The following is a 25,525-nucleotide window of genomic DNA, read 5'->3' as shown; positions in this document are numbered from 1 at the left end:
CACAGGGGTCCTGCAGTGACTGCTGGGCTCCTCCAGGGAGGGGCTGCTCCAACTCCATCCCCCACCCTTCAGCCCTTGTGACATCACACAGGCACAGCCAGTCTCCTGGAAGCTCGCAGTCCCTTGTGAATTCTCTCCTGGTTGGCACCCAAGCGCCATGGAACTGCAGCTGGCTCGTGAGGTGCAGGAAATCCAATCCTAAGCAGTGGGCTTCACATTCCCAGGCGAGATCGGAGCGCTGTCTACAGGTAACTTGCTATGTTCACGTTGTCATTGCCCCACGAGCAGGGCGACAGCAGGGACGAATTTAACAGCCCTGTGAGCGTTTGCCACCTTTGAGAGGTAAGAGAGGGCCTGGCCTGGCTGCTGTGGGCGGATCTTGGAGATGGCTGAGCAAAGGCAGGGACAGGGTGTCCACAGCCAGGGAGTCCCCACTCTGGTCCCCACTCTGCTTCGGTTTAAGTCATGTGACTTTGGGCTTTAAAAAAAAAAATCAAAGAACTGAACCCATAAGTGAAATAAACCTATATTCAAAAGAAGGGCCACAAGTGAGTGAAACCTGAATTTGTACCAACGCTACATGGAGCCAGGCAGCTGACACGCTGACTTAGGGCTCCTCCAAATCCCAGCCTAAGTTCCCTCCAGTTTTGCCCCAAAGTTGAATAAGCTTCTTTGATTTCACTATAAATCCCATACTTTTGGCCAAAGGCTGTTTTAGGACTTATCGACAGTGATGATAAAAGTCGTGGGAGGTCTTTAACGGGGAGCCATTCGTTCCCACCGTCTTGCGGGTAAAAGGAAAATCTCTCTTGCCTACAGTTCAATTTGTAGACTCACCTTGTGTCTTATTTTAAGACAAACCCAAAGGGGGAACAAAGAATGAACAGCCCTTGACTGTAAAATTTCAAGATTATACTTTTTCCTTCAGAAGACAATAATTGCTCCATCTCATTGGAATAACCTGTTACAATCCTGCTCTTTTCTGATGAATAAGTTGCAATTTGCAGTAAAAGCTTCAGCATATTCATTACACATGACAGCCTGGCCTCAATCGTAGCTCCTACCTTTTAAAGGGGATCTTGTTCCTTTGCAGAGAATTATTTAAAAGCTAATTTAAGCAGGCATTGTAAGGGTTTCCAACGACAGATCTAGAAGTACATGCTGCAGGCGGTCTGAGCAGGGGGGTGGCTTTCTGGCAGAGTTGGCTCTGCCAGGCTCATATGGACTGTCTGCTGGTCCCTATGGACTCTCGGCTGGTCCTGTATGGACTGTCTATTTGTCCCATATGGACTATGTGTGGCTGCTTCAGTGCTGTGTGTGGCAACAGGTCGTAAGCCTGTGAAGCTGGGGGACTCCTGGCCTGGCCCTTCGCAGAGGAAACCTGATGACCCTGGCGTGGGGGAGAAGTGCTCGAGGAGGGTTTGAGGTGACTTTCCTGCTTTGGGCTGAGTGGTGCTGGATGAGGGTGACACAAGCACCTGAGCGTCGGTCTCCGTGGGGAATGTGAGGACAGTCACAGACAGCTTGTAGGAGGTCGTGGGAACGACGGAGAGCCCATGCCTGGGGCACAGTAGGTTTTCCTGGTGCATAGTAGGAAGCCAAGTAGATGGCTTTGCAGTGTAGTTGAGGCTTTCCCACACTGCCGAGAGGTTAGGAAAGATTTCTAAGACCACTAGTAAAGACCGATATTACATCTAAGGCCATTAATAAACAGGCATACTAAAATAACGGGCGCTCTTCTATAAGGTGCGTGAGAAGGCTTTGTGAACCCTACACCTGCAGGGTTGGCTGGAAATTTCTGCAAGGACGAAAATGTCCCTTCTGAGCCATTCAGTGGCCTATGAGCACGTAAAATGTGGCTCTCATGACCAAGAAACTGAATTCTAAATTTCATCAGACTTAAACAAAAATGCCACATGTGGCAAGTGGTTGCCATGGTCATGCAGCCACTGACACCCACGGCCAGAATGGGACCTGTGCACGCTCGGGACCCAGCCCTGAGCCTCTCTCCTATGCAAGATCTGGTTCTTTGTCTAAAGATAAAGGAGCAGAAAAGGGGTGAGTGGCCACAGAGAAGATGGTGGCTGAGGTTTCTGTCCCCCACCCCCACCTCTGTCCCTAGGATTTCTGTTCAGCTGCATTTGGATTTCATCCTCCTTTGAGACTTATCTCTATGGTTCATCCTCTGTAGTGGTTTACAAAGGTCTCTTTGTTTTTTTCCTGTTTTCTCAATGTAACACATTTTAAACACACTTGAGTAGCAGAGTCTTCATTGCAAAGGGAACTTGCCAAGGGGAGGATAAAGCATTAAGGCAACTATTTCTTGGAAGTAGCTCTAAAGAGCCCTTTACCTGTCTCCCACGGAGCTTGCAGGCCGGGGCGTAAACGAACGGGCAGTGACACGTGGGACGTGGGACGTGGGACGTGGACGTGGGCTTCCCGGCCCCAAACTGAGTTCATTTCTGCCAGTTAAAACAGATGTGTCCAAATGCCAGATTTCATTTGGAAACACACGTTAGCCTTGAAAATTTCTGCCTGTTTTTAGGGTGCCCTTCCATGACTGTACGTATATGTGTAGCCATGAGCGTGTGGGAGGCACGCTCGCCCAGTGTGAATAACGGCTCTAGCCAATCCTAGTAAATCAGCCTGTGTGTGGACCGTGGATGCCACCCGGGGCTCGGAGGGGCAGGACGGGCTCTGACCATGTCCATCCAGTGTTAGCTTCACAGGGCGCTGCTGCACCGGCTGCCATCTCCTGAAGAGCTTTTAATCTATTTGTTTTCCAAATGGGAGCATTCATTTCCAAATGGAGCGTTATTCATTTTTTTTTCTAAAGAAGTGCTGAATGGAGATATTTTATTGTCTAAATTGAGTGTCAGTGTTTTGGGGGTGGGAGCTTAGAAACCTGAAGCACTGAGACTGCTCCCTGGAGAAAAGGGTAGTGTGCCTTTCTCTCTTGATCTCGTTCTCCCTTGAAGCTGCAGCCTCTGGTACAGGCATGTCACACGCGTGCTTGGTGCACGTCATCTGAGGCACATCAAAGAGAAAGATGTAAGACAGCAAAGATGGAAGAGAGCACCGTGCTCTTTCCTGCTGCTCTCTGGCCTACAGGGAGGCAGAAGGATGGCCCTGTGTGGGCCATGCCTGGGAGTTGGCATGATGTCACCTGGGGAGGCTGAGGAGAGGGACCTTACATTATGGACTTAGGCAACATGTTCACGTGCTCTGTCCCGCTGCATGTTCAGCTTGCTGCAGCCGACTGAAAAAAATAAAAAGCTCAGGCTTTTAAAAGGTGTCTGAGCACCCACTTCCAATGTGCGTGTGGGTTTCCCCACCATCAAACAATTCTCTGGACACCAGCTAGGTGTCCTACAATTCAACCCAGGTCTGACACTGTCTACCCAGAGAGCATCAGGTTCCACAGGTTAAGGGCTCAGTCCCCCCGCTGTTCCCTCCTCTTCAGATGCCAGTCGAAAGCCCAGATTGCCCCCTGTGCTTCTGACTATCTCGCTGTAAGTCCCAGGTTCCAAGGACCCCCTCTTTGGGTTCGATTAATTTGCTAGAGAGGCTCACAGAACTCCGAGAAGTAGTTTGCTTACTAGACCCCTGGTTTATTATAAAGGCATATAAGTCCGGAACAGCCAGACAGAAGAGATGCACTGGGCGAGGTCTGGGGCCCGGGGGCGAAGTCTGGGGCGGGGCTAGGGGCTTCCTCTCCAGGCGCTGGGTTCTCCCTGAAACCTCAGTGTCCTCCAACCCGGAAGCTCTCTGAACCCATCCTTTTGGGTTTTTACGGAGGTTTCATTACTGAGGTGATTGAGTCGATCTGTGTCACGGCCACTGAGCTAACCTCCTGCCCCTCTCCACTCACCAGAAATCAGGGGCTGGCACTGAAAGTTACCCCGTCTATTCATGGTTGGTTCCCCTGGCAACGAGCCCCCAACCTCAGGTGCTTTCCAAGTCACCTCATTAACACAAACCCCGTAGTGGTGGAAAGGGGCTTGTTATAAGTAACAAGACACCGTTTCACCTTTATTCTGAAGAGACTTCAGCAACTGAGGGCTGGAGACCAAATGTTATACACAAGATGCTCCAGGCTCTTATTCTCAGCGAATGCCAAGGGTTTCGGGAGCTGTGAACCAGGAACCATGGACAGCGACCAACTATGGAAGAGAAATGTATCTTGGTCATCTGAATGACCAAATAAATTTCTTATAAATTGCAATATCTCACTTTTCGAAACAATGACTGAGTAAATCAAACACTCTAATTGTCTAAGCAAATGAAACACTCAACAAACCTTTGCTGAGTGCACGGCACGGTGTGACTTTGTACAGGACGCTGGTCAGTCACTAAGCTGCTGGGTCGGGGGGAGACTCTGAGAGACACACCCCAGCTTAGCCAGGCCCGGGTCTGTGACCCACCCCACCTTTTGGGCCCTGGTCTCGCGCTTTGCCCATCTCAGTGCCCATGCCACCTGATGGCGAGGCTGGCAGAACTTGTGCAAAATGCGGGTGTCTCTGCTTTGATGAGCTGCCTGGAAACGTTGTGGTGAGGGCTGCAGGAGGAAGGCACGTGACGTGAGCCTGTGTGTAGGGTACGTGTCCGTGCCCCGGTGTAGTGGTGGCTGCAGTTTTACTCATGTGCTGCCGGTGGTCATGGTGGGGGGTGGGCTCTGCACCATAATCTCTGCTGTGTTTTCCCGGTGCGATCCCACGACACTTCCTGCGAGGTTAGAAAGTTTCTGTGTCTGTGTGGCCCAATACGGCAGCCACAGGTGGCTACTGAGGACTTGAAATGTGGCTACTGCCATGGGGAACCGAGTCTTAACTTTATTTGATTTTAATTAAATCTAAATTTATGAAATAGATGTGTGTGGCCGGTGGCTTCCAGGCGGGACGGTGCAGGTCCAGACAAATGTCATCCAGCTCTGTGGCTCCTGGAGCCCGCCCTGCCTCCACGTTGTCTGACTCCGTCGCCACTGCGTCTGCTCAATTCCCAGCTTGGTTCTGCTCCTGCAGGGAGCTCCCGAGGCCCTGCAGCTCCCGGGGCGTGTCCTCAGTGCCCACGATGCCGTGAGCACCTCGCTACCGTCACCTGCTGATGAGTCTGTCGTGCTTTCTGCTGGGAGCCCTTGCAGAGCAGGTGTAACCCCAATGCTTGTCTCATGGCTTGGATGTCACCGGAGCTGTCCACACAACTAGTGACGGAACACATGCATCACAAGGGGGTTTGCTCATGTCACAAGCCTTATGCAGCACGTATGCCAGCCCTGCACTGGGAACTTTCAGGTCGATCACATTTGGACACATCTGGGTGGGAAGCAGGTCCACTTCCCAGCCGTGTGTTCTGGAAAATCCACTTGACCTCCCAAAGGAGCATTTCTTCTTTTGTAAAATGTGAATAATACCAACACCACAGAGTTGTTTTGAGGATTAAAATGAGATAAAATGTTTGGACTGTGCATGACGCCATTGCAAACACGTGATGTTAGCCAATTTCTTCTGTGTCTCTTCATCCTCAGGAAGATTTTAGTCCATTCAGGGAACCAGAGTTTCCAAACAGGAAGCGAGTTAGAAAGCATTACTCATACATTCATGTATTCAGCAAATGCTTACCGAGCATCTTGTGTGTGCCGAGCCCTGGATACACCAGTGGACCAAATGAAATTACTGTCCTCACGGGGCACACAGATAGGAGTTAGAGACAGACGGGTTATACAGCAGGTGTCTGTGCCACTGGGACAAAGGTAGGTCGGGTGGGGTATTGGGAGTGCTGGGGAGCTGCTAACAACGGCTCGCTGCCTCCCGCCCCCCAGAAGGCAACACTACGGTCTGGCTTTTGAGAGAAGAACGAGCTTCTATTTGTGAGCTCGGCAAGGAGGCAGGTGGGGCTCACACCTGTCTCCCCAATCCAGGATTCGGGGCGGGCTTAAGCGGTTTCAGCACCAGACCTCCCTGGACAGTGGACCCCTCGCTCTTGAAAGGGTTCTGGTGTTCAGGTTCCGGCGATGTCCTGGTCCTGTGGTTCTGTGTGTGTGGGGGCAGTTAAGTGTTCACAAATGTTACTCACGAGTGGGGTAGACTCCCAGTCTTGTTAGAAACAGGACAGGACCAGAATGAGCTGGTTCTGTGGTTACAGGGTGGTGGACACACCCCTGTGAATGGAGGTGTCCAGGTTGGCTACTGCTGGGGTGAGCGTTGAGCAAAGGCTTGAGGAGAATGCGGGAGTGAGCTGCACAGACACCTGGGAACAGCATCCCAGCAGAGGGAACAGCCATTGCAAAGTCACGGAGGCAGAATACGCCTGTAACATTCCATGAGGACGAGGTGGCTGGGGTGGAGGTGGGGAGTAGGAGAGAAGGGGGTCAGATGAGGGAGTGTCGTGTGGCCATCGTAAAGAGACCAGCTCTTACTCTGCATTTGGGAACCACCGCAGGGTTTCATGAGTCTGGCTTTTGCTTTCGACAGGTGGCTCTGGTGCTGTGTTGAGAACAGACTGTACAGAGGGTAGGGTGCCTGTAGGGAGATCAGTGGGGATAGTTTAATGATCCAGGCGAGAGATGAGGATGCCCCCCCCATTGTGTGCGTGTGCGTAATGCCTATAATACGTGTGTTATACGGATCCTCCACGTACCCGTCGTGCAGCTACAGCAATTACCAACTCATGGCCAGTCATGTTTCACTTACCCCCTTGTTCACTTTGCTCCTTTTCAGAATGTTGAGAAAATTTTCCAGGTTGTTTTAAAGAACATTCCAGATATGATACATTTTCGAGGTTCTGGATCTAATTGGAAGGTAGACATGACTTTTCGACAAATTGAATGTGAGGTGTAAAGGAAAGTGGGTGAGTGAGTGGCCCCCGGCCAAGAGGGGAGGACGCAGGGCAGAGTCAGGAAGGGCAGGAGCCGAGTGGGGGATGCGCCGGCTTTGAGACGGATAAGACATCCGAGGGGAGGTATTTTGAGGTGGAGGGTGGAGGTCCAGGAAGGCCATGCTGTTAGTGATGGTCGGCATGAGGTCAGAGCCGCGAGGCTGGATGAGATCACTGCAGGGTGAGTGCAGCAGGGAGACTCAGGGGGCCCGGGACACCCCAGCAGGAGGGGTCAGGGCAGGACCCACGGAGGAGATGGCGTGGAGCTGCCTGCTCACGTCATAGTTATTTCTAAGTCACTGCAGACAGTGCTGTACTTCACATTCCTGAGAGCAGATTATGGGGGTGCTTGTCTGTCTAAAAGAAGGGTCCATTCCGTAGGCAAAAGTGTCGTGTTCTGATTAGTCATATTCCTGTGATTTCAAGAGCAGGTTAACATCTCATGGGCATTGACCATTTGTATTTCCTGTCTAAATAAGAAACATTCTTCCTGAGGTAATGGTTTTTATGCACTTTTCTCTTTTCACCAGGAGGGGTAGAAGAAATGGGTAGGACCAAAGGGTCATCCATTGGCTCAGGAGTGGGAGACCCTGGGGCCAGTTGGGACCCTTCGGCCCCCTTTGGCGCCTCTCTCCACCTCTCCGTCTCTGTTTTCTCAACTTCAGAATAAGGGTGCCCGACAGTTACCTCCAGTCCGTTATCTCCCTGCACGGTGATGGCCTGGTACCGGTCCTCTGGGATGGAGAAATCCTGAGTCTGGTGGTTACAGAGCATCTGTGGGCTCCTGTCGCCCACCGTGGGGAGCCCCTGCAGGCCAGGGTGTGTCCTCCTCTGTACCCCATTTCCAGCCAGGGCTCACCACCTAGTGCTCAATGAGTGTTTTGAATGGATCCAGAGACTATTAAAAGCTAATTATTCCTCTCTAAATTAAAGCTTTTCTCCATAAAAAAACACTTTGCATTTTGCAGCAGTAGGATTTGTACATTTTAAACACTTCAGAGGAGGCCATGCTCTAATCCCCTGTCTGAGTGTTGGTGCAAAGTCACTTTTCATTCAGCCTGAAGGGATCACTGGGTGGGAGGCGCCCGCCACACCCACTGGACAATGTGACGTCTCAGACCTTGGCGTGGGAGCCAGGAGGACACCTTGCTCACGCACATGGGCGCTGCCGTGCTTCGGTACCTGGACTGACCGAGCCTGCTTTTCTCCTTGCAGGAAGCATGACTGATGCTCCCAGGGAGGGAAAGCTGGCCAGGTGTCCCAACTTCATCCAGCTTATTGACATGGCATCTGAGTCTGTGGGAGGACAGGTAAGCGGGTCTCTCTCGACAAGAACAAGACTGAACGAAGCCTTGCTAGGGACGCATCATCATGGCTGAGAGCCTAGTTAGAAAGAAAGGAAATGGGCAGGAGGGTCCACCTATCTGAGGAAGCCCATTACTGCAAAAGGCTTCCAAAGAATTTTTCTTAATTTTGGGGCATTCTAGCGTGAGTAGCATTGCCTTAAGTTTAAAGCAAAAAGACACTTTGCACCTGTGTGAGAAGAGTCCACTGTCCCTCTGTGTTTTTTCTTAAATTTACCTGTCAGTGGTACATGAATATAGTATGGGAGTCACCTGGACAACATGTGAACACTGTGCAAGTGTTACCTCAGCAATGTGAAGAGGACTGAGGTCCGTGAGTGTGCAGAGGACTGAGGTCCCCGAGTGTGCAGAGGACTGAGGTCCCTGAGTGTGCAGAGGACTGAGGTCCCCGAGTGCTCAGAGGACTGAGGTACCTGAGTGCGCAGAGGACTGAAGTACCAGCTGTGTGCAAAATTGCTAAGATACCAGTAATGTGCAAGGCGCTATGTATGGTGGAAGGAAAGACCCAAGCCTGCCCTCAGGAAGCTTATGCTGTGCCAGGGAGCTGAATGGAAAGTGCAGACCAGAGCTGTCATTAAGCCTGGGAGCGTGCTATTGGATCGCCTCTACTCCAGCCCTGGGCACCAGCCAGGCATGGGGTGGGGGAAGTGACCTGTTGGAAGGACTAACCAGGCAAGTGAAGCTCTAAGTGGGGGAGGGGGCTGGCAAGGCAAAGAAAGGGGGAGCGGCCGTTTCAGACAGAGGGTGCTGAGAAGGGGCCCGGCAAGCTCCAGTGGGTTTAGTGTTTCTGGAACAGTCCAGGGTTTGTGGGGCAGTGGGGGTGGAGCCTGGGGAGGTAGGAGAGGCCCCCTGTGCCCGTGAGGGTTTCTTCCCGGAGCCAGTGAAGGGTGCTGAGTAGGGGAAGGACTCCCCTATGCTTCGCCAGGAGTAATTCTCAGGGGCAGGCCCATCCCAACAAGTAGCGACTCCCCTGCATTGACCATCCAAACCACCCACAGCCCCAAAACAGCGAGGTCCTGGCCTACCCTGTAGGTTCTGGTCTGGACTCAGACACCAGTAGCCTGGGTCCCCTCCAGACTAGCAGTGAGTGGGGCCTGGGTTTGAAAGGGTGACCGGCAGCCTGTTTTGCTTGGCAAAAATCTGTTTTACACCTGCTTTCTTAGTGTAATTTGGAGCACACCACCTCACTCTCAAACCCGTCTCACTTTGGTCGACCAGTTACCAGCCATCCTCCCTGCAGGGCATCCCCCTGTGAGCCCAAAGCACAGGTGTGGCTACTGCTCTGTCAGTGAAAGGGTCACAAAGCCCAAGGTCCTCGTCCTTGAGAGGAAGAAAGTTGGTTAATTATCTTCCCAAGTGTAAGAAGTTAGCACTTTTGCATCCAGATGGTAAAGGGGATTAAGAAAAAAGGGTGGGAAGAAAAGATTAAGCAGGGAGACAAGCAATGAAAGCAAAAGATTTGAAAAGCTTAATTGCATATTGTTTCTCTTCCCTCAGGCAATTGCACGGGTTCTTTTTACTGCATCTCATAATGTTTCACTAGGGCATGAAATAAACTGGGTTTTAATTTATGGTTATTTTATCTTTACCTCTCTCTTTATTTGTCTAGATTTTATTTGCAACAGATGACTTTTTTGCTCCTGCAGAGAACCTTATAAAGGTATTGTAAATCGGCCTTCTGGGTGGGGACGCTGGTGTAGTGTGATGGGCGCAGCCAGTCAATTAAAACCCTCCCGCTCACTTGGGGTGGGAGTCACGTGATGCGTCCCAGTGAATTAGCATTTTAGAACAATAGGCACATGTAGAAATCAGCATCCACTCAGGCTAAGACATGACAGACACAGAGGGGGACATGACACGGAGATTTGGGACCACATTGCTTTGTGGGGGAAGCTACTGACATCGTCTGTCGAATGTGGAGGTCATAATTTTCGTCGGGAAGAAAAACGGCACACATCTCGAATTTTTTGGAAAATGCCTTACGTGTGTAATTATGGACGTGTAGGACATGTTTTTTTTAGAAAAAGCACAGAGAAAATACTGACAAACATAGGGAAGAAATGGAGGCTCTCATTGGAACTCTGCTACCGGTCCCACCAGCGTGAGGGGCGAGCATTCTTGCCGGGGGAGGCAGACGCAGGTGCACACACTATTAGCTGGGACAGGTGTGGCTGCGGCACGGGTCTCCACTGGAGGGCGGTGTGCTGGCCTCCTCGGTGGTTACTGCCCACCTGGTCACTCTGGTAAATTGGTCGCTCTTCCCAGGCAGGAGCTGGCCAGGTCCCCACATAGTGAAGTCTGACACTGAGGGCATCTGGCACCTGTACACTTACTCCTCAGAGAAACCCGTAAGGAAAGGAGGGACCAGGTGCCGCCTCACTCGTTCTAGGTCACTAGAGCAGCTAGTGTCAGAGGCCCCCGTTTTACCACATGCCTACCTTTGAAACATGTAGACGCATGCGTGCCCGGCCTGAGCTATCCCCCAGATTCACATACTTGCACGAGTAGGCACAGATGTATAGAAAATATTAGTTCCGGTGTTTGGAGGGGAGAAACCAACCTAAATGTCCATCAATCTGGACTCGATAAGCACGTAAGGATCTTCCAGGTCGGGAGCAGAATGTGGCCACACGCTGGCAACCAGAGAAGGTCATGCGTGTCATATGCACATAAGACATGTTCAAGGTTGTGAAGACCTAGGCTTGGGAAGTGGGTGCGAGACAATGGGCCTCATTTCTTCCATTACACTTGAGTGTATATATGTTCTCTCTATACACACTAAACATACGTACGTACATTCACACTTGCAAATCACTTAAGCTATATAAATACAAATATACCTTCTCCTTTTTGGAAAAGAAAGAAGATTACAGGTAACGCTAAAGCCCCTTTTACCTCCAACTCCAATGCCAGCCAGTTCCTTCCCTTTGTAGAATTAATGGTACTATAAGATTGGTGTATTCTTCTAATATATTATGTACTTTTAAATAAATATATCCATATCCATGTCTAGGAAATAATACTGCTTCTTTTAAATTTGTACACACACTGTCATAAAGGATTGAGCATTCTGCAAATGTGCTTTTTCCCCGGGTGTTCGTGTGCCCCTCCACACTGGTACAGAGGTCCGGTGACCCCTTCACTGCCGGATGACGATGGACCAGGGTGTGGGCCCACCCCCCATGCACGTTTAGGTTGCTTCCATTTGAACTGTTGTGAATGTCCGTGTGCATGTGTGTGTTCACCTCGGGGTCTGGCCCTTGGTTTCCTTTTCTCTTCTTTAAGAATGTATTTGTCACCATAAGGTGAGGACCCTGTGTGACAGTACTGCCACCAGTCAGGCAGCATTCTCTCCAGTCCCCTCATGCCTTTGCGTCTTAATCCAGTTGCCATGGCAGCTATAGCAACAACACACCTAAAATGACCCACCTGCCACCAAAGCTAACCTAAGCACCAGGAAGCTTGGGGTCCGAGTGGCCTGGTGTTTACGTGGATGGTGTACCTTTCCTCTCGCTGAGTTCAGGCCAGAGCTTCACAGCTCCTTAACAAAGGAACAGCTGGAGGGTGGGACCAAAATGCCACCAAGTTTGGTATAATATTGCTAACCAAATCTGGGGCACTTACTGTGCTAGGCGTGACTTAGCATTTTCAGGCTTACAGTGGCCCAGGAGGAGGACAGCGCTGTCCCCCTCTGACACATGAAGAAACTGAGGTACAAGAGGCTGAGGACTTCGCACTGGGCCCTTGCCTTAGGGAGTACATAGCGGGTGTGTGGGACCCCTGGTTGGGCCACCGGCAGCGGCTCCCTGGGAGCCCTGCCCAGGCCCACCACCTACCGCTTGTCTGTGACTTTGTCCTTTCCCTGCGCACCTGTGGGCAGATGTCCCTAAGCAGAGACAGAAGCCCCTCCTCCTCGCACTGGACTTGATGTGACAGGGAAAAGGTCCTCCACTCTTGGCCACCTGCCAAGAGCCACACAATTTCCGAGTCTGCACTGCTTAAGGGCTTTCAAGCCCCACGAGGAGGGGAGGACCCTCCTGGCTCCTCAAGAAGAGGCAGCGTGGGCTCAGCCATTTGTCTCAGGGCCCATGGGACTGAACTGAGCCCCACGCTGGCTTCTGTGACTTGAGTCCACACTTTGGCTCAGGTGGCACGAGCAGTGCAGCACGCTGGGGTTAAGCGTTCAGCTGGACCCGAGCACCTGGCCTGCTCTCCACGCAACTTTGGCTGAATTCCTTGTTAAACAGTGTTGTCTGGGTTGCTTTGGAGAGCTGTCCTTTCTCTTTGTTCCGGTGGTGTTTTGGGAGGCACCTAGCCCGCAGAGGGAGTTGTATCATCTGTGGGGGCCTGGGGATTTTGGGTTTTACCCACTGCCGTCGTGGCTGGTTCTGTGCGCTGAGGCCACAGAGTGGAGTTTCTTTGTCTGAAGGCGATAGGTACAAAGGAGGCACCCGGTTTGGAATGGGGTTCTGTGCAGGAAGGGAGGGGCAGACACTCCCACGCCTACTGAGGATGCCCCCGGGGTGCCCGTTTGCACGGCCCATCTGTCCTTTTGGGGCAAAAGGTAACAGGCGGGGAGCCCAGGCTCACGCACGAATGTTAATTGTTGATTTGTTGTGCTTCTTGGCTTTAGAGCGACAGTCCACGTTTTAAAGAGCATGAATACACTGAGTTTGGGAAATGGATGGATGGATGGGAGACCAGAAGGAAAAGGATACCAGGTAAGAAGATGATGACTCTCTGTTCAGTACTGAGACCTTTGACAACAGGGGCTGTTGGAAAGCCAGGGTCCGTTTTGGGTCACTTTTAACATGTGACCCTTGGAATGCTCGGTCATCGCAGAGGTCCCTTCTGAACATCGGCCTCTAGAGTTCAGGAAGGGGGAGTGGAGAGCCGGTCATCTGTGCACCACCAGGCAAAAAGGCGTTGCAACACCTTGGTGGGGGGGTGAGAACACGATGACAGCCGTGGAAGAGGGGACGGCAACGTGTAGACATTCTTCTCATCCGGTCTCCACGGCTCTCGGGAGCGGTTCTTATCCCCATTTAACTGCTAGGGAAACAGGCTCATCACGTTAGCCCAGGTCACATGCTGCTAAGAAAAGCCAGGAAACGGACCAAGAGCTGTCCTATGCCCCTGCACATGCTATCTCTTATGTCACCTTAAGGTGTTACCTTTATTCATTGCTACTCATCAGTCTCAATGAAAATACATCTTTTAAAGTTGAACAACGCTTGTAAAAGCAAACGAAGCCAGCATTTGGCTAATAATAACTGGTGGGTGTTTTGTTTCTTTGTTTGTTTTTTCTGTTCCAAGCACTACAGAAACATTGGCTATTTCTAATTTTCTCCATTCCTGTGGCACTCCAGGCATTATTGCATGCTAGTGCGTCTGGACGTTTTAAGAGGGCCTGTAGCAAGACTGCGAGAACTACCCATGACATACTGACTTGAAGAAGTTGTGGACTTTAGCAGGCCACCGGGGGCGATCTGGGTGGGGGCACGAGAGGGAACCCCCAAAGGCGAAGGTGGACAATAAACGTGGTGTTTCCAGGAGACCCTGGTTTACACTGAACACAGGCAGAGCTGGGCCGGGGGCTCGCTCCAGCTCCGACACACATAAGCTTGTGGACGCTTATCTCCTCCCTGCCTTGCAGTGGAACAAATAGGGCTCTGAGAGGCTGGAGGATCTGCCAAGGACACACAGAGGAAATGACCAGTTTGGAGTCAGCCTGGGGACTCTGAATCCAGGGGTTCATGTGGGGACGGTGGCCCCGTGTGCCCACGTTATGACAGGTCTTACAGCCACAGCTGAGAGTTAACTGTGCACGTTTTCCTGTGGCGGGAGGAGGGTGTCCCTGCTGCTCCTTTGCAGGTCAGCTCCTTTCGGTCCCTGCTTCATGGGCCGAGCTCGCCCTAACGGGGATGTTCTGTCCTTTCCGTCCTGTAGGTCACGACTGGTGCATCATCAAGCTGGGGATACAAGGCGTCATCAGGGGCTTCGACGTAGACATTTCTTACTTCACGGGAGACTATGCTCCTCGAATTTCAATCCAAGCAGCACACTTGGAAGGAGGTGCCTTGGGAACCACGGGCCCCAGGATGAGCACTGTGGGGTCACGAGGCCCAGTCCCCTGATGGTGCATTTCTCACCCAGACGTGTCCAGCAGCTTGTCGAGGCCACTTTGCTGCCTGCCACACAGCTTTTGATCCCCGAGTCCCAGCAGAGTGCTCTGTGGTGTTTGACTTTTAGCTTACCGATGTTCTCTGACCCCATTTCTCTAGCATTGTCCTCACACTCTGAGGCCTCACCCAGAGGCACCTGCGTGTGTGTGGTGAGCAGGGGCGCGGGGCGGGGGGTGGGCCGTCTGCACGATCTGGGCTCCACGGCCCCAGCCCCGCTCAGTTCTCCCAGGGTCATGGGGACGCAGCAGCTGTGGGGTTTCAGCAGGTTCCTTCCTGAGTCTTGAACGCTGGGCCACACCTATCACACAGGCTCTTCACCCTGGACTTGCCTTTTTATTCCTTTACTTGGCATTACCTGACGTTGGTCCCAGAACAGACATTTTAGAAATATGTGCCGTATGTGTCTGTATGGACACATACTTAGGGAAGACGAGCCGTGTCCGTTGGCAAGTTTGCACTAAAAGCCCTGTGGGTGTGGATGAGCTCTGCTCCTGAAAGCTGGGCAACCTGACACCTTAAGTGACCGTGGGAGAGAGGTTATTTTACAAGCAGGAAATGGCTGGTGACAAATGGATAAGAGTCTGTCGGCCCCTCACTTGTGCACAGTGCTTCTGTTTCTGAACTGCCTGAGGAGCAATTCTAAGGATGCCACCAGGGAGGGAGTGTTTCTGGAACGGCCCTGGCAATATTCCAGCTTTTGAAAACCCTAGCCAAGGGATAAACTTGGTGAAGTGCGACTTAACGTGGAGCCGATATATGCTACTCTTAAGCAAACGGGCTACCAATGTATTGCACTGCTTTTGAAATTACCGATAGTATTTCAAATATTGAGCAACTTCAACAGGTGTGTCTATTACTTTGACCATGTGGTACTTTGATGTAAGAGATACTGTCATTAGTAAAATGAAAATTGCCATCCAACCGCCCGAGAGAGAGCATATCCCTTTTGATCTTGAACACGAACTGTAACCCAAACGGTCACTCTACCTTCAGATAAAGATGCACAGATGCCACAGCGAGGAGAGAGAATGGGAGCTGCAGCCACCCCCCAGGAGCTGGCCGCTGTTGCTGAGGTACGCCTTCCAGGTCCGGGCTCGTCAGGGAGCAGGGACGTGCTCCCCACCCTGGCCATGTCAGGTGGTGCCACACGCAGCCCTGCCTGCCTCTCCTCATTTACCGCCCATGCCACCTTGCAGACGTTCCGTGAGTGGCTTCTGCAACCTGGCACGAGGGAGTGTCCCGGGTGTAGTGCTTCTCACAGCTCCGTCTGCTTCCCCAGCCACCTGCAAAGTGATGTCCCTAATGGAATGAATGCAGAAACTGACAGAATTTAAATACGTTTTATGGGAATTGGTCAAAGTAACTTCAGGCCTGATGAACTTAATGAAACAAACAACTTGGGCTGGGGTTTGGCTGCGTTCTTGTTTTTTAATGTCTATATGTCCAGAATTAATTTACGTTGTGCTTTACAAAAGCATTGCTCCATAGCAGACTAGGGAATAAAGAACCGGCCCTTCCGTCTGAGAAGCACTGAGCTGCAGAAAACTGCAGGCTCAGGCTAACCAAGTGAGCCCAGGTCTCGGGGTCCATGGGAAGAGCCCTGGACTTTATTTGAAGGTTCACATCCCCATCCCGGCTTCTTCTCTCTAAGAATCCTCAAGACGAGGCATTTGGAGAAATCTCAGATGTTGTCTTCCGTCCTCACTCTCCCTGCCCCACCCCCTGCCACCATCAGGGCTCTTTTGATCAGGGTGAAAGAAACCAGGGCCTTATTCTGTTTATTAAACCTGGGACTGGATCTTTATTAGTATTTTTATTAAAGTGTTCCATTAGGTATCCATCATTAATTTTTATTCCAAGAATTTCTACCCGATAACCCCACCCAGGTGCTAGGGGGAAAGACTTTATTGTTCCCTGGAGCCGTTGCTAACATTTTTATATTTATTGCTAGCTAAACTCCAACAACTGGGATTATTTGGTTCCCATGACAGAGCTCGAACCAGGGAAGCCTGCTTCCGGCCACAATTATTTTCTTGTTAATTCCCAGCAGAGATGGACTCACATAAGACTCAACATTTTCCCAGGTAAATGTGATGTGGACACATCTCCAGGTCTGTGGCTTCTTTACTTAACATTGGCATGTTTGAAAAATATAAAAAAAGTCACCGTTTCTTTCTTGGTCACTGGTTTCTCTAGGACTTTATAATTTGCCCTTTTTGTTCTCTAGGAAATCCTTGTTTTAACACACCCGTTCATAGGCAGTGATCGAGAAACTATCAAGCCGATTAGGGTGCATTAGGTCAGATACCTCCTAGGAATTTCTCACAGGTATATTGCAGTTGAAGTGTTATGTACAAGTCACCCTCATTTTATCTTATTTAATAGTTTCATTGCAATGTAATTCACGTAACATGTAATTCGCCCATTTAAAGTATACAGTTCAGTGCTTTATAGTTATGTAAGTACATGGTTTAAAGTCTGTGTAAATATGTAGTATTGTGTAACCATCACCACAGTCAACTTGAGAACATTTTTATCACCTCAAAAAAGAAGTCCCACATCCTTCAGCTGTCAGCCCTCCCCCCAGGCCCGGCCCCCCCAGCTCTAAGCAACCATTAACCTGCTTTCTGTCTCAGTACTCTTGACTATTCTGGATATTTCCTATACCTGGTCTTTTGTGACTGGCTTTTTCACTTGGCATAATATTTTCACGGCTCATCCATGTTTGCCACATATCCGTACTTCATTCCTTTTTATGGCCGAATAATATTTTGTTGAAGGGATGGACCACGCTGTTTAGCCACTCATCAGTTGGTGGGCATTTGGATGGTTGCCACCCGGGGGCTGTGAGGAATAATGCTGCCATACACACCCCTGTTCATGTTACTGTGTGGACGTATGTCTTCATTTGGGTCTATACGCAGGCCTGGAATTGTTGGGTTGTATGACAACTCTGTTTTTAATCGTTTGAGGAAGCGGCTGCACCATTGTACATCGTACCAGCAGCTTCTAATTAGGAAGCTTCTAATTCCTCCACATCCGCACCACTTGTTATCATCTGCCTTTTGGATTATGGCCATCCCAGGGGATGCGAAGCGGTCTCTCATTGTGGTTTTGATTTGCTTTTCCCTGATGAATGATAATGGGCGTCTCTTCAGGGGCTTACTTGGCCATGTGTCTATTTTCTTTGGAAAAAATGTTTATTCAGAGCTTTTCCTGTTCTTAAATTGGGTTTTTGTCTTTCATGATTGCATTATAACAGTTTTTTGTGTATTCTAAATACAGATCCTCTACCCGATATATGCAAATATTCTCTCCCATTCTGTTGGATGTCTTTGCCCCTTGTCGACGGTGTCTTTGGAGGCACAACAGTTTTTAATTTTGATGAATTTCAACTACGTGTTTTTTTCTTTTGTTACTTGTGCTGTTGGAGTCATATCTAGGAAATCATTGTCAAATCTGAGGTCATGAAGAAAACCTCGATGTTTTCTTTGAAGACTTTTATCCTGTTAGCGCTTAGATTTAGGTCTTTGATCCATTTTGAGTTAATTGTTGTATTGCCGTGAGGTAAGGATTCAGCTTCATTCCGTTGCGTGTGGATACCTGTTGTCTGAGACCAGCTGTTGGAAAGACTCTTCTTTCCCACTGAATGACTGGCACACTGGTCAACAAGTAGTTGACTCAGACACTTTGCACTTTAATTTCTTTAATCATTTTTTCACTATTTTATTTTTATTTTTTTCTAGAAACATTATTCTCGTTCAGCTCTACTTTCTTTTCCCCTTTGTGGTGGCACTATTGTTATACAAAGTACATCTATCAATGTTAAAAACCCAATTAGTTATATGATTTTGTTACAATTAGTTATACAATTTCATGTCTTCTAAAGAAGCCGAGAGAAGACAGGTGAGCAAATATGTGCTTATATTTATTTAAGGTTTGGTATATTAACCTTCCTATTTGTCATTTCTGTGTTTCTTCATTTGTTCCTCTGGATTTGAATTCCATTATGCAGTCCTTTCCTGAGCTCAATAGAGCTGTACTCCCCACAACCTCCTTTTTGCTGTTCCTGGTAAGTGAATTACACACAGATTACATATAAGCCCCACAATACACTGTGTACGTCTTATTTTATATTAGTGCCTTTTAAAGCACTTAAGGCAGAGGAAAGATGCTTTTATACTGTCTCTTAGGATAATGACATACTCACTTTTCCAATGCTCTTTGTTTCTTCATGGTCACCTACTGGCTGTAGCATTTTAGCGACATCTATTTTACCCTCCCACTAGGAGTCTTCTGATGTCGCTCCCCAAGGAGGTGCAGGCTTGGGCGCCCCCAGTGACCCTGAGATGACAATTTGGGCCCAGCTTTCTTTGACTCTTTTCCTAACCACACCCACAATTAGCTCACTAATTGACTCCTGATTGCTGTTTTTTCAAGACTACCCTGGGCATAAATTGCTCCCCATACCAATCCAGTTAACTCTGGGTTTCTTTGAAGTGATCGTTTTTTTTTGAGGTTGGTGTTTGAGATTCGTCCTGATCCCAGAGCCTTCTCTGAGCTCTGCCTCGTTCTTTCCAGCAGTCCGTCTGGCTTACTGTCTAGACTAGTTTCACAGTTTATGGCGATCTCTAATGAATCTGCCGGTCCCCTCTTAGCAGCTTTTCAGAGCACCCTGAGGCTTAAACTTCTCCTTACTCTGTGGCAGTGAACTCAGTGTGTTGGGAAGAGATTTGGAGCTCTGCTCCGTGACCTGCTTCAGCCCCTGGCTCTGGAGCTGGGGTGTGCTTCTCCTTCAGTGACACGCCTGCTCTAGGAGGTGGGTGCTCAGTGGAGGGGCACACTGGGCTTGTCTCTCGGGGGGAAGCTCTGCTTTGTGAACGAAGACACTGGTGGTGATGGCCCCAAAATCTCAGCGGGGCTGTGAGCGCGTAGAGCCCAGGAATGGGAGCTGGGTGGAAGATAGGCACCCCTCTTCTCAACCATGCTCACCTGGGACTCAACCTCCGCAACAGGCAGATGGGCAGAATGAGAAAGGGTGATGTCCGCCCTTCCCTGGAAGAAAGCCCACTCACTGGCAGCGGGGCCGAGGGAGACTTGGGTGCCTGGCTGCACCCGTCTGCGGTGGATTCGCCACCTCACAGAAGTGGGAGGAGGAAGTGAAGGTGCTGACCTGTTTCCAGTACCAGGCTGTCACTCTTCTTAGTGAGTGTTAGTAGATTTTCTTGAATAAATGTTGCTTCGTGTGCTGTATGTCTGTAAGGCTATTTCCAGAGACTTTATTTAAGTGGCTGTTGTTTTGTTTTTCTCTCTAACTCTCACCAGCTTCACTGGGGATCTTCTGACCCTCACTTTAGATGCAGTGTATTTCTGGTTGTCATGCTTTAAAGTAAGACCTCAACATGTAAAGATGAACACGTGTTGGCTGAGATTGAGTGCTTACAGTCTAGCTTCTGCTGAATGAATACTCCCTCTGTGTATCTGCCAGGAGTTTATGCCAATGCAGCCTGGTTTTATTGATTATAAATATCAAGATTTCTACTGTTATGTTGAAATAATTTCAGATCACTCAGTTTCACCAAATCTTCCATGTAAAAATACATAGGGCTTGTTTTCAGTAGACTACCCGATTAATGATTTTGAGTTTCTGTATAAAAAAGCTTGGCTTCCCCCTTCTGGGAAGTTATTTGTTTATTCAAACAAATAAAACACATTCACTTTATTGGAATCAGATAATGTGCGTTGATCTTGTTAGCTATTTTCTGCCCTGTGTACCTAGATTCAGGCTGTTGTGGTTCTCAGGAGGTATTTGATTTTGTGAATTTTAACCTTTTGTTTTCTCAACTGCATTGCTGAGCAATGTATTGTTGGAAAAATAAAAATGTAAGTCTCTTGTATGAGTGTGTGTGGGATTTAGCAATGCTCATTTCTAGCACCAAACATTATATCTATGGTGAATTTCCCATTGCTTTTTGACTTTCCTGGAGTTCTAAATTCAAATGTATATATATATATATAAAAGCACCTACTATGTGCCAGGACTGGTTCTGAGTAGAGAGGATGCAGAAGTGAACAAGATAGGCAGTTGTTCTGGCCTTCAAAGATTTTATATTCTCGTTTTGGGAGACATATTCGAAGGGACTTAAATAAAAAATGAGATCCTTTCAGACTGTGATTAGAGTTATGGAGGAAATATGTGGGAGCAGATGGAAGACTGACCCTGGGGAACCAGGCAGGGCCAGGCCGAGTGGGAAGGAGATGAGTCAGGGAGTGAGAGGGAAGGCCTTCCGAGGCCGTGCACTTAAGTTGAGAGCTTAGAACAACAAGTGGTCTTTTGGAGAGCCCCGAAAGTTGTTCCCAGACAAAGGTCCTGGGGCAGTGGGTTTGGTGTGTTTGAGAACCAGAGCAGGTAAGTGTGGAGGGCTTTCGTGATTCACAATCCACACACAACTGCTTTTCCAACTAAAAAATAACTAAGACCCCTTTTGGTTTCAGATGGTGGAATTGCACGTCTTAGGGTATACGGTATTGGACAAAAAGACTGGACTGCAACTGACCCCAAAGAACCACTGGACCTGGTGGCCATCGCTTTTGGGGGTGCCTGCGTAGGGTTTAGTAATGCACATTTTGGGCACCCAAACAAAATGATAGGTGAGATGCCATTCTAGAGGCTGGCTTTTATTTGGGGTATCCGGGAACCAGCATGAAACACCCCAGTTTGGTGAGAATGATTTAAGAGGAAGGGGACACTCAGAGCATGGGAGTGGACGAAATCAATCGTCTGTAACGGGATTTGAGCCCTTTATGACAGCAAGTAAATCAGCAGTTTTCCTTCCTAGTTTTGTCTTAAGCAGTTGCTATAAAAGGTGAAGTAAAATTTACTAACCCCATGGTTGCATGTGAATTGACTTGAAACATTAATTTCAATGGAAAGAATTTATGTAGCAATGCCCAGGTGCGTGGGGGCTGTGATCACACCAACAAACGCATTCTCACCTGTAAAATGAAAACACGTGTTATCCCTGTCAACAATGTTCTTTTCCGTAGGCGTCGGCCCACCAAAGTCCTTGGCGGATGGCTGGGAAACTGCAAGGAGGCTGGACAGGCCACCGATATTAGAGGTAAGAAGTTAAAAACCACCATGCTTTCAAATTTTCTAGAAAGTGACGTTTTTCATTTTATGTCAAGGAAACGCTCATTTGCGAAATCTCTTAAGCATTGTTCTGAAAGCTTGTTACTTCTCCACATTTTCCACATTTCCTACTGTTTTATTCTAACGTCAGGGCAAAGCCCCAAAGGCCAAACAAACATGCTGGTGCCTGCCAGGCAATCAAATACATTGTTTGAATATCCCTGTTTCTTTAATAAAGAGAAAAGAGGATCTACAATTTAATGATATAAAACCCAGAATAAATTTATTGATAGACCTGGAGAAAAAAAGTTTAATAATTTTTAATATCCGTGTCTCTGTTGATGAGACCACGTCTGTGAACCTGTGACAGAGAGGGGACTCCAACACCTTTCAGTTTGTAAATCCCACTGGAAACTTAGTCGGAAACATCCCTTTCTTGGGTTACTTTGCATGTCCCCCACCGCTTCCAGTTGTAAATGAATAAGCTCTCCCTGCTGGAGACAAGATTTGCAGGAAGCTCAGGTGTTGGTATGAAACTGACCAACAATGTCTCTACTTTGAAAGGTCAAAACTAAGTGCGTAGAGGACCACTTGGGCTGGGTTGGGTAAAGGCCCCATTGTGTCTAGCATTCTTCGTGAATTTATATAGAAAATCATTAGAAGTTTATAAAAATTTACCAACCACCCACTAAACTCCTGAGTCAGCATGAGGCACTTAAAGAATGACAGCAAAGAGACAACTGACGTGAAAAGTAACTTAGAAATCGGGTCACAGAGAACACTTTTAGAGTAAGAATAAAAGAAATAACGTAAGTGCCTGTGAACAGTTTTCACCTGCTGGCTTTCAGTTTTGTTCCTTGAATGACACCAAGTCGCCTTACGTTTTTTCTTCTTGAATTCCAGAATGATGAGAATGGTGTTCTCCTTCTTTCCGGTTGTGAGTGGGCGGTTTTCCGTTTGGCACATCCTGGAGTAATAACTCAAATTGAAATTGATACAAAATATTTTAAAGGTAAATGGAAAGCTCCGAGAAATGCATTTTAACTGCCTATTAAAAAGGTAACACGCTCCTGTGGGGGTGGGGCTCAGGGCAGTGGGCTCTGGGATGAGCTTTTCACTTGCCAGCTGTGCAATTTTGAGCAAGTTACTTTCACTCTTTGTACCCTTTGTACTCTAGTGTCTCCCTTTATAAAATGGCAGGGTTGAACTGGACGATCCCAAAAGTCATGCGCGACTCTGCAATGCTGTAGGCTCTTTACTGTGGGGCCCTGAGTCCCAGTTGGAAAGAGCCTATGACGTACTCCGGGTTCGGTCATGAGAAGCGCTGGCTGGAGGCGTCTCTCTCTGGGAGGGATCCTCTGCAGAATGGGTGGGCGTGACCATTTCTTTTCCAGGCTTCACTTGGAAGGCTGGGCGCTACACAGTTTTAAAATTGTGTCCTTCCATAGTAAAAAAATGGACAAGCATCCCTGATATCCTTTATTTACTTTCTTATGAAATATATACGTGTGTCATTATTTAAGGAAGTTTCAAAAGAGGTTACTCAACTTTTATAATTGTTAGGTGAAATTTTGATGAGTACTGCCTTGGGTATCTCTTGATTATTTAGTGGTCACTGAATAGATGGTGGCAGCTTGTAGTCATAATTTTGATGCCTGATTTTTAAATGTCTTGCAAATCATGGCTTCACTCAATTATTAACAATTACATAAAGGCACAATATATTTTTAAGGAGAGATTTATCTTCCATGGTAGTGGATGCAAGTTAATTATTTCAAGTCTTGATTCTTGTAACTAGTTTTGGAAGACTGTTTATAATCTGATTAGGGGGTCATTGTTTTCAGTTTCAACATGGCTGATGAAGGGCTCATCCTGAAAGTCAGGAGAAATGTCAACTATTGTTTATGGACGCTTGCATTTGCAGTAGCATCTTTAATTCATGGTTCTCCGCATGCATGGCTTAAAATCACTTGTTTATTTTTATGAGGGATAGTTGAGTTAAAACCAGGTAACGACCAGTAAGTAAGTGCACATAATCAGGCACTGCAGACTGTAACGTGTCACCAATATACCACTGTTAGCCCCTTTGCATATCTCTCTCACCATATGACAGTCATGGGACCGAGGGAGTATGCAGTGTCCACTTACGATATCAAGTAGGCAAAACTTGATGTATATACACACTCATGTACATACGTGAAAGCCACGGGAGCAGTCTTCTCCTCCTGCAGCCTTTGGCTTTGCACAGGCACCTGGGGCATGTTCACCCACCTTGGGGACCACTGTTGGGAGGGGTGAGCCACCAGGAGGCACGAGAACAACGAGTAGCCTCTTTCTTTGAGGGGTCTCGTCAGCAACGCTTCCTCTGTTGGTCTTAAACCCTTGGGGGACCCCTACAGATGCTCTCCTCACAAAGAGCATGGGACCCTTCCACTGAGGTCCTCTAACCCCACTGGGCATATGATTCCGATGAAATTTGGGAGAGAGAAGAGAAACCCCGGGACCATCTGTTTGCACCTAGGGAATGCTCAGAAATCCTGCATACAGCACGTTGCAAAATATGATGCTATAGGGAAAAAATTTTCTAGCTTCATAATTTCAGATGAGCCACATAGCAGTATGCAAGTTATTAAATCTGCAATCTAGGATGCTTCTCGAACACATTCCACTTTCAAAGTCAAATGCCACCCATTCAAACTCACATGGCCAGCCACTTCCCAGTGCTCTGGAAAACAAACACTCATCTATTTTAGGAGGCAATCAGCTCAGTCACAAACTGGTGTGTTCCTTCTCCCACATACATCATACCTTTGCTTTCGCTGGGAAAGAACAAGGATTTGTTCTTCGCTGGGTGTTTGATCCCATTTGAAACGTCTGACAGCCTCTGAACCAACTATGCTGAGCACAGACGGAGTGAAAGTGGAGCGAGTCACTCCTTGTTGTGTTGCGACAGGTAATTCTCCTGACAGCTGTAAGCTGGATGGGTGTGTCTTGACGACGCAGGAGGAAGAAGACATGATCAGGCAGAAGTGGGAACTTCCGGGCCACAAGTGGAAACCACTGCTTCCAGTCACGAAGGTACAGTGTCTGTCAGGTGGGGCAGGCCTCGGCTGTGGCACTCAGGTTTGCTTTCGAAAGGATTCATACAACTCCAAACCTGCTGCTCGCTTTAATAGTAAAAAAACACGAGCCTTTAAAAACTGTACCTGCCCATTTATATAATAAAAGGACCGGCCCCATTTTCTCACGCTTTTGCATGTCTAACAATCAAATTTTGTTGGGAGTCACCATATGCAAAGAATACATGTATGGAAAAAATTTCTGCATTATATTAACTTTTTAGAAAGGGTAGCTAGCATATTTAAAGCTGTAACGGTGTGTCCACCTGAGGGCTGGGGGCTGGGATGTGCCACAAGTGTCTTTGATCGAGTGGGGGGGAAGTCATTTGTGGGTCAGAGTAGAGGCTGAGGGCTGCTCCCACCAAAGGATGGGTGACAGCCTCCGGGACACGCCAACACGTCTGCTTCTGATCAGTTTGTCCACTTACTTGACTGTTAGGAACCACAGTCATCCCTGGGGCCTGCGTATTCTTGTCAGTACTATTGGGGCATTCTTTCCCTACTGGCAGGTCGCTATGGTAAGCCAAATTATTATCAGGGCATAACTTTTATATTTTAGGCCCCTATGTCCGAGCCAGTGGGTTGTGCTGGGCCAATCAGCCTGTTTGGTCATTACAAGGACCTCTACGTCCTCCTCTCTTTCAGCTGTCTGGCAGTGAAAGTCACACGTTCGACAGCCTTACCCTGGAGCTGCAGGACGTCATCACCCACGCAAGGCTCACCATTAGCCCAGATGGGGGCGTCAGCCGCCTGCGTCTCAGGGGCTTCCCCAGCTCCATCTGCCTCCTGCGCCCCCGGGAGAAGCCCATTCTGAGGTTCTCAGTTAAGGCAGGGTTCAGATCCAACCTGTGA

General features: G+C 48.6%; 1 protein-coding gene across 1 annotated transcript; it reads left to right on the top strand.

Moving 5' to 3' along the window:
• The first annotated feature begins 116 nt into the window (after positions 1-116).
• On the top strand, positions 117-25,525 carry ALLC (allantoicase). Its single transcript, XM_033125480.1, has 12 exons — positions 117-248; positions 8,089-8,183; positions 9,847-9,897; positions 12,871-12,958; positions 14,187-14,312; positions 15,416-15,495; positions 16,374-16,506; positions 20,918-21,073; positions 21,470-21,543; positions 22,458-22,566; positions 24,508-24,632; positions 25,319-25,525. Exons 2-12 carry the CDS (start codon positions 8,094-8,096, stop codon positions 25,523-25,525), a joined length of 1,239 nt encoding a protein of 412 aa, XP_032981371.1. The 5' UTR covers positions 117-248; positions 8,089-8,093.

Source organism: Rhinolophus ferrumequinum, chromosome 13 (assembly GCF_004115265.2).
Source record: "Rhinolophus ferrumequinum isolate MPI-CBG mRhiFer1 chromosome 13, mRhiFer1_v1.p, whole genome shotgun sequence".
NCBI lineage: Eukaryota > Metazoa > Chordata > Mammalia > Chiroptera > Rhinolophidae > Rhinolophus > Rhinolophus ferrumequinum.
The sequence above is the reverse complement of the archived record's forward strand: the minus strand, read 5'-3'. Positions and strand labels throughout refer to the sequence as shown.